General features: G+C 45.5%; 1 protein-coding gene across 1 annotated transcript in view; it reads left to right on the top strand.

Moving 5' to 3' along the window:
* Window positions 1-2864: 2864 nt before the first annotated feature.
* ABCA4 (ATP binding cassette subfamily A member 4) overlaps window positions 2865-9687 on the top strand; it is a 139280-nt gene continuing 132457 nt past the window's right edge. Inside the window, 1 exon segment of the mRNA XM_079152574.1 lies at window positions 2865-2966. Within this exon segment, the coding sequence (XP_079008700.1) occupies window positions 2901-2966 (66 nt within the window). The 5' untranslated portion in view covers window positions 2865-2900.

Genomic DNA, 9687 nt, shown 5'->3' with positions numbered 1-9687 from the left:
TTTATAAAAGAGTTCCGAGAGAGACCCCTTACTCCTTCCATCGGAGTGAGTGCACAACTAGAAGACACAGTTTATGAATCAGAAAGTGGGCCTTCTCCAGATGTTAAATCTGCCAGTATCTTGATCCTGGACTTCCCAGCTTCTAGAACTGTGAGAAATAAATTTCTATTGTTTGTAAGATATCCAGTTTGTGGTATTTTTTTATAGTAGCCTGAATGAACTAAGATAGCATGCTACAATATGAATGATTATGATTACTGAAATAAGTCAGACATAAAAGGACAAATATTTTTTTGCTCCTACTTAAATGAGGTACCTAAAATAGTCAAATTCACAGGGACAGGGAGTAGAATGATGATTTCCAGAGGCTGAAGGGAGGCGGGAATGGGGAGTTGGTATTTAATGGGCATGGAGTTTTAGTATTTAGGAAGTTGTGGGAATGCACAGTGGTGCTGATTATATGAATTCTCTTAACACTATCGAACTGTATACCTACAATAGTTGAAATGATAAATTTTATGTTATGCATGTTTTACAATGAAGAAAGAGGAAGGAAGCATCAGCAAAACTTTGTTCAGGTGAGAACACCAATTAGATGCAATAATGCTATTAGAGAATCACCGATTGAATTAGAACAAACTGCTCATTGAATGTTTTCTTTACTAACTCAGTTAAAAGTGGGCCACTTATAAATTACTCTATAACACCATTTACATAGGAGATACCTGGTGGCTACAATTTTTTTTCTTCCCTTTGGGAATTTGGAGGAAGGGTATTTCTTCACCACCTGCAGCTGCCTGCCACCTGACCTCACACACTCTCAGAGCATCCTTCCTAGATGACCTGCTCAATCAGTCCCAGGGCTTAATCCTCCCAAATCTGAAGATTCCCAAATCGGCCTCCATCCTAGACACTTGTTCTAACTCCAAAACTCAGCTGCTTGCTGAGTCTCTCCTCTAAGATGTCATTATAGGGACTTCAACATGTCAAATGCTAACCTCTCTTCTTCCTCACTTCCTCCCCCACCAGCCCCTGCTGGCCCTCCTCTGGCACTCTTCTCTCAAGAGGACCACTATCTCCTTTCATTGTCCAAACAGCCAGGGCTCAAGCCCCAGGTCTTCTAGTTGACTTCTCCTTCTTCACCGTCCACTTCCAATACATCAGCCATCACGGCTTTGTCTCTTTCCTGACTGTCACTTCAATCCCTCCCCTTCTCTCCATCATGGCTGTCATTGCCATTGCTCAGATTCTCTGCTTTTCCCCAGCGTACCCCCACACAAATGCCAGAGCAAACTGACTACTCTCACATCAAAATCTTTTATCTCTTCCTGCAAAAAAAACCAAATACTTTTAAACATGCAACAAGGTCTTGATTCTGCACTGAGCTTGCTTCTTTTGGGGACACCCTCCACTTGTGGGTCACTCAGAAATCACTTTGGACATGCTCAGTGAATCTTGATTGAATCAATCAATCAACAGCAGCAGCAGCAGCATGTTTTTCAGCCTTTCCCCCATTTCTAGCCTCTTCCTCCAGCATCTTCCCTCCATACCCTTCACTCTTGCCATGCTTCATTCTTTTGGTTTTCCTGGCAGAATAAGCTAGTTCTGTCTCTTTGGTTTTACAGAGATTTTAAATGATTGATTTGTTCAAGAACTCAAGGTTGTCATATGTGACCCCACACAAAATACTTCATCTCACTAGGCTTCGGATTTCTCATCAGTGAAATAGAGCAGGCATGTACTTCACAAAATTGTAGTGAGGATAAAAGAAAAGACAGGAAAGCAGTTTGGAAATCCTATATTTCTATTTAATGTTATTTTGTAATTAATGAAAACCTATTTTAAATGCCACCACCTCTAAGGAGCCTTTTAAATAACCCAAGCAGAAACCCTCTCTCTCTCCTTGGAAGCCCTACCCAACAGCCCATAGGCCTTTATGACTTCTGTCATATGCTCCTTAATTTATCCAAGTTCATGCCTCATGTTTACAACCAGACCACAAATTTCATGAAGTCAGCATCCATTCCTATTCTATGGTTCTCCTTCTATCCACTTGAGGTCTCAAAGGCCTAGAGAAAAAAGTCCTGAGTTTGAGGAGGTAAACACAAAATTTACCTGGGAGGCTTCTGTTTGGGGTGTCTCTTGGAATCACATATCCATCACCTGAGGAACCTATCCACCAACATTCCTGTGCCACACTAGAATGACAAGACCTAGTCCCCTTCCTCATTCCCACACCTGTGGCAGACATTGCTAATCAATCGTGGACTCTGTCCACCTGAGCTTGGAGGGTACCAGGGCTTTTTTCAACACAGCTCTGGGCAACCATGACTAATTAATCAGTTGGCCTAAAGTCACTATGAAAAAGATAAAGGGTTAAAAAGAAAGAAGTCACTTCAGTTCTGGCAAGTGAATTGACGACGGGACTTAAAAAACACAGTCAAACCCTGGGTATAATCTCATGTTTGACTGCTGAGAGACAAATGCCCAGCCTATAGTTATGCAAGGAGATCTTGTCCCAAACTTAAAGGCCAGAGGTATCCAGAGGCAGTCCCCTCCAGAATCCCAGAAGCCCCTGGTAGAGGACAGCCGAGGCTCTTGGTTCCCATCAACTGCCCCCACTCAGCACCCAATCACGTGTGTCTTTAATGTTCCCTTTCTCTTCCTACAAAGGAACCAAACACAGTATCTGCCTCTTCTCCCCAACAAAGGGCTTATGTGTAATTAAAAGGGATTAAGTTTGAAGGGGAAAAGTAGCCTTTAATCACCAACAGAAGGACACAGCAGCCTGAGCTGGAGGTGCTCTGAGCAGCGTGTATGTCCATCGCTAACCCTGACCCTAACCCTGACCCGTTAGCCTCTGCTCCAGGCGATCCCCTTGTTCTTGGGTGGTCACCAGCATGGGCTTCGCCAGACAGATACAACTTTTACTCTGGAAGAACTGGACTCTGCGGAAAAGGCAAAAGGTAACGAGTTACCATCTATGTTCTAGAAGTAAGATGTGGAGCAAGTCAATAGATTGAAAGCATGAGTGCGTGTGGTGGGGGGAGGAGAGCATGAGGAGTTCTGTGTTGCCATTTAATCCTGAAGTAGTGTTTATCTGTCTGACTCCGTGGGGAGCCTGTGACAAGTACCCTTCACAGGATGACATGCTGCTCTCCCTGACCACCTTAAAATACCCGCCCCCCGCCACACACACAGATGAATCTACTGAATGCCCATCCCTGTCTTCGTTCCCCTGGTTTTTACACCTGCCAGCCCAGTCTACCCTGTTCTTGAGTATCTGCCCCATGCAGTGGGGGAGAATCCTAAGCCCTGCAGAGCAAGCTCAAGGAAAACAAGATTACCCTCATCTAGCTCCCTAGCACAGCAGTATCTATTTCATCAGTTCCAGGAGGCACACTGGGTTTTCACATTTTAATACTTCCAAAACTGGGGTGCAGTTCACAATCAAGTTACTTTATTTTTATTTCTTCATGATACAGAGAAATAACAGTTCATCTCACAACAGGTAGCATCTTAGATTCAAAGAGTGTGTGTCCTGAGCCTCTTCAATCAGCAGACATGGAGCTGGGCTGGACTAGGGACCTAAAAGCGTGAGACATGAACCCCCCTGGACTGGCTTCTATGATAGCTGGAGAAATCTGAAGTATATTTTGAGATCCAGAGCAATAATAAAGTAGCATAGGCCCAATATCCCAGGAGCCACAGAAGACCAGAGAACCCCAAGAGCTTACATATAAATGCCAAAGGCCTCAGTGCAATTTTTCTGGGAAGCAGCAAGGAGTGGAGATGTAACTATAAAGAAACAATGCTCTTTACCACAGTCTTGCAGAGTTCTGCAAGTGACTTAAGGAGCTGATAAGTGGGACGAGGGACGGGGAGCAGGGAGGGCTGGAGGGAGCTGAGATTAGAAAGACTGAGTCTGTCGGTGGAGGGAGGAAAACTAGCCATAGGGAGGAAGAGAACAGTGTCTGCCCCAAACCTCAGTTCAGGATGGGAATATGGGTGGGGCAGGATTTTTCCTGGGTTTCCAGAGGAATGTGAGGGAAGAAATGGGGCCAACTGGTGGAACATCTGAAGACATGAGTGAATGCCTCTCAGGGTCTGGTCAGAGACCTGAATATGGAAAGGTGTTAGCTTAACTCAAAGCTGGTAGTCAAGCGTGAAAGGAAACTGAGATATCCTGGAGGCAGAACTGCAGAACTCAGCTACCCCCTAGGACTAAGGACTGAGGGAAGAAAGTGGGATCATTAAGATGGAAACAAAAGACCAGAGTTGTGTGGAACTGAAATTAGGATTTGTGCAGAGGCTGCTGCAGGGTCTCTGAGGACACCCATGTGGTGGGATTCCCTGCCTGGTGAGTGTGGAGCTAGGGGACAATAGCTTACTAAGGAGCACGAAGGGAAGCAGCGAGAGACACACTCCAACCTTGCACAAGATGCTTCAAAGGCCTGGGTGTGTCTCACACAGGACACACACAGGCAGGGGCAGGGGGGTGGGGGTTAGGCACACCATTGTCCTTAGGCTGTTTTCCTTTGTCAGAGCAGGTGTCACTTCAAATTAGCCTTGAAGCTATTTGTGGCCCCCAGGAACCCAGAGTCTTGATCAAACACTTGATTCCTTCCAGAAGCTTCCCTTCTTGAGTGAAAATATTAATGAAAAGTGAACAAGACTCATTGTTAAATTTATTCATCAATTTTCACTCATTATTTCCATCCACAAATAGTCATCAACAGGCATGGTGCCCTGAGCTGAGTATACAATGGCAAATAAACCATCTAGTCCCTGCCCACATGATGCATATGTCTACAGATTGCCAAGGAAAATCCACTATCCCACTTTGTTTTTCTCTCTTAGTCATAGTGAATTAAGATTCTCAGTTCATTTTACTCTCAATATGCCCTTTGTGGCTCTCAAAGAAAATGAACCAGAGGACTGTAGCCACTGGCCTGCAATGATTCCACTGCTGTGGCAAGCACATTGCTGTTACAAAGAACCCTACTTCAGACACTGGTTTTGGCTCAGGTGCCCTCACAATCTCTGTTCTCCTTTCCTGGTGTTGGTAGGTGTCTTCCTATTCAACGACTCTGTCATCTTCACAGTGAGATCCAGGGGGATGGAAACATCCACACTAGGAAACTTGGCTCAGATCCATCTCTCAGGTTGGGCATAGTCTGGGTTGACATTCATCTGATGCCATCTTGATGCCTTGGAAACAGACATCTCTAGTGTACCTCTAGTTGGCTACCTTATTCCAGAAGTTTCCAGGATTTCTGGGTGAGAGGGAAACATTCATTCAGTACCTCTGAGAGGGGTCGTGTCTCCTGCCAAAGTTTTTAACTCTTCTGGAAACTTCTGCCCTCCTCTCAGAAGAGTACAATACACTCAGCCTGTAATTCAACTCCTAGTTTTTTAATTCCTTAAACTTCCATGGTTTACTTTTGTGAGCAGAACAAGAGTGAGAAGTGAGAACAGATAAGGAGTTTCCCCATTTCTCCACTCCCAATCCCTAAGGGTATAAGAACACCATTTTCAGGTCCTCCTCTCCATCCTTTTTTTTTTTTCTCATTCTGTTAGCATCTGTCCAAAGTGTTACTAAGCTCCTGGCACAGTGCTAAGTGTATTGCTTCACTGAATCCTCACATTTCCAGGCGAGAGCTCGATTTTCCCTGTGGGTACTAATGAGGCAATTGAGGCTTCAGGGAAGGGTTTGTGACTGGTGGACTGGATCTGGGATTCAAGCTATGACTCCAGGACAGAAGGCACAGCCATCACACCACACTGCCCCAGTGTATCAAGCAGTGGGTCATGGAGATCACAGAGGTGAGTGGCCAGATCACTTGTGATCCGCCAGGATAATGAATACAAATTAATACTGGCCCTGGAAGACTAGGTTGTATGTTAGGCCTGAACCAAGGTAAACTGGACACAGTCACTGCCTTCATGGAATTCAGAGTCAGACAGGAGGATGTTCCCATGTTTAATTACTGAGCAGAATTATGAGTGGAGTAGAAGGAAACCCCAGTCAGCTTAGGGGTGAGCTCTGGGAGCTCAGAGGAGACCTGGAGTGAAGGGTGAGAGAAGATTTTTCCCAGGAGCTCATGCTTCAGCATGCATGGCCAATGACAAGAGCTATCTCACTGCAGGAGACACACACACACATCTGCCCACACTGGCTGCGGACCAAGCATAGCATCGGGGAAAGTCTACAAAGATGACTAGGTTATGTCCCTTGCCCCTGCGAGTTCATAGCCTAGGGTCCCTTGGTGTCAGTCCCTGGTCCCACCTTCTAGATCAGGACAGGATATTTGGCTGAAGGCTGAGGACTCATGAGAGTATGGTGCTCATCATTTCAGGATCTCCAGACCTGGGCATCTGGTGTGGCCTTCAGGCCTGGGTTCAGTGTCTGGGGAAGAGAATGTGGCCGATGCAGAAAGTTGGGCAGTGAGCTCCAAGTGCAGCCAGGTTCTCAGTGCAGAAGGGAGAGTCCTGCAGCTATTTCAAGCCCTGGCTACCCCCTTTAAATTGAAAACAGAGAGGGAGGGAAGAAAATCTAACTGGCTAAGTTAAAATAACAAGCCCAACTCTGCCCTTGCCAGAAACCTGTCCTCCTCCATGTAGACTGAATGGTACTGAGAGGAGGAGGGGAGGCGGAGAGAAATATATGCTCGCATGTGCACGCGAGCGCGCGCACACACACACACACACACACACACACACACACACACGACAAGGAAATACCAATTCAGTGAAAAAAACAAAAAAGAAAGAACAAAAAAATTCCACGGACCCCTTCTGAGCTTCGACTGGGCTTAATTAAAGTTACAGACATGTTTAAAGGGAAGGGGTGGGGGAATCCAAGCAGCTCTGAAAACATGTTTTTAATTACACTGTGGAATTTCTCCCTAGGGTATGCCTGTGCACAGTAGAGCATCAAGGACAAGGATGCGGCTCTGGGGTGGGGGCGCTGAGCACAATTCTGGAGGAGGGAGAAGAGGCTGCTGTAAGAACAGACCTGTGACTGGGCAAAGAATGGCTTTGTGCAGGGAGCCAAGTGAGGGGCAGCCCCTCCGAAATACACCAACTTCTCCGCCAATGCTTTTCAAAGATGACCCACCACTACCTATACCAGTGGTTCTCAGCCTTAGCTGGATATTGAAATGACCTGAGAGGTGTTAAAAAAAATTATCCTGATGTCCCATGTGGCATGACCCGAGGCCCCCATGTGATTCAAGCCTGCAAGCACCTGAGAACTGCTGATCTAGGTTAATGAAGGTGATTATTTGAAGGGCAGGATTACAGACAGAAAACAGAAAGCCTAATTCAGAGACGTGAACAGGGACACAGGCAAAGCCGTACTAATCTTTAGACCAAGGAAGGAAGGTGGATTCTGATCTGCCTCCCACTATGAAGGACTTTGAATCACAAAGCCTGCACAGAAAAGATACTTCAAAAACACAAGAGTGCATGAGGGAGGATGTGACTAGCATGTCACAGAGGGATGAGATATACAGTGTGGGTTCAGAATCTCATCCATGGGACAGGGAGGCACACTGACTTGTCCCGCCCGCTATGCAAGACCTGCTTTGTTTTTGGATCACGAGAGAGTGTGTGGTCTGTTTCTCAGGAAGCCCTGTGTTTTCAAACTGGCAAGTGTGCAGTTCCAAATCCAGAAAGGGAGGAGACGTGAATGGACTTGGAGGGCAGGCTAAGAGGTTACAGACCATTTTAATTGTGTTTTCTTGCTCATCTGTCTTTACAACGTGCTGTCACCTACAGTGCCCCTGTGACCCTTGTGACAATCCTATGAGGCAGTGATCAGTGGTTTATGTTTATTGAAGGTTACCTTTTGCCGGCCTCTGTGTGTTTGGCACAGTTAACTCATTTTATTATTACAATTGCTCTAGGAGGTAGGTCCTCATATCACCCTCGTTTTTTAAATGAGACCCATGGCTTGAAGAAGGTGAGCAGATTACCCAAGATCATGTAGCTGAGAGAAGAGGCTGGAGAAAAACTCCAGTACTCGGCCCCAGAGTGATCTGCTCTTAATCCTCAGTGTACACTGTAGGACAAAATAGTCCCAATTCAGAGATGACAAAACTGAGGCCCAGAGGTTAAGCATGCCTGAAAGTGGCTATAATCTATATTTTCACACTCCCAAATCATCGCCAATGTTTAACCTTCCAGAATATTCCCAGGAAGATGTCCCTCCATGGAAGGCACCCATTCACTTGCAAAGCCAACATTGCAAACAATGGTCTTAGGAGGAGTCATAGGTGAAGAATCTGGACTGGTTGTCTTATTTCCTTGGTGAAGACACCGGGAACAACTTCCAGTTTCATCCTTCACACGTGTCACTCACCTCACAATCTTGCCAAACCTGCTCCCCACCTTACCTACTGGAGGATCCAGAACGGAAGGCCAGAGCCAGGGTACGCACCTTTGGGGGGTGCAGTTTGTTAAATCTGCAGACTGCTGATGACCTGAACCCCTGTGTCTCTTCCAGCTTCCTGGAGAAGCCTCCTAGACCAGTCTTGACAAAGGTTCACTCATTCCACAAATATTTCTTGAGAACCAATTATGAGTTCTACCTCGTGTAGGGTTTTGAAAACACAGTGAAGGAAAGATATGGCCCCTGCCCTCAGGAAGCTTCCAGCACATGGAGGATCCATTTACTAGGAGAAATGACCCTGAAGTAGGAGGGATAAGACAGGGGAAACCAGCTGTCGGAGGACAGTTGCTGTGTGGTCTAGAAACCAGGATGGTAAGGAGAGATGGGACAGGCTGGGAAGGGGCCCAGCCACAGCGCCCTTGATTTGCATGTCCTGGGGGCAGGGGTAACTGTCAACATTCCAGTGGCCATCAAGTATGCTTGGGGTCAGAGCCTTTAACACAGGGAGAGAATTGCCCAATATTAGTGTTTTGCTACCTTCTAAAAAAATGTGTAGGGGGAGTCCTGAAAAATGAGTATCTTAAGAAAAATTGTGGTCTTTTTTCCTTACCATACGTGTGTGTATGCTTCTTCTAACAAATTTTCCCTAGACAGATTCTGAGTAAAAACAGTTTGTGAAAAGTTACAGCTGCATAATTACCACCTTCCCCTAAGCATTCTTTGCTTTTTCAATGCATGATCCATTTTCCCCTTCCAATTTATTTTCTGATTGGTTATAATTTGATTGCCAGCAGACCATTTTTAAAACACCAGAATGTCAGGGCTGGGGTCGTAGATCAGTGGTAAAGCATTTGCCTAGCATGCACAAGGCCCTAGGTTTGATCCCTAATACTATAAGAAAATAAAAAATTAAAAATGGAACATGGTTTTCCCTTACTAGCAGGAAAGAAGTACCTGCTATGATGCCTAACATGTTGGTGAGAGCTAATTCACATTTCTTTGAAAGGAAAACGACTATTAGAGACCTTCCTGGGCAGCTGCTTAGGTTCTCCTTTGGATCTTAGGAGTTTGCTTTCTAAGGTCCCTAGAGTAGGACTTGGGTAAAACAGCTATTATATTCCCCAATTCACATTCCTCTTTCCCTATTTCCCTCTGCAATTCCACACCTCCAACCCTTACCCTAATTTAGTGCAGTGCCAGAGTACAAGGTACAATAATCAACTGGTTCTTCTTTTGGCCAGAAATCTTTATGCTCTAAATTAAACCTAAATTTAAATACTAAGTTTCCATCA

This window comes from Sciurus vulgaris (assembly GCF_902686455.1).
Source record: "Sciurus vulgaris genome assembly, chromosome: 1".
NCBI lineage: Eukaryota > Metazoa > Chordata > Mammalia > Rodentia > Sciuridae > Sciurus > Sciurus vulgaris.
Note: the sequence above shows the minus strand (reverse complement) of the source record. Positions and strands in the feature narration are given on the sequence as shown.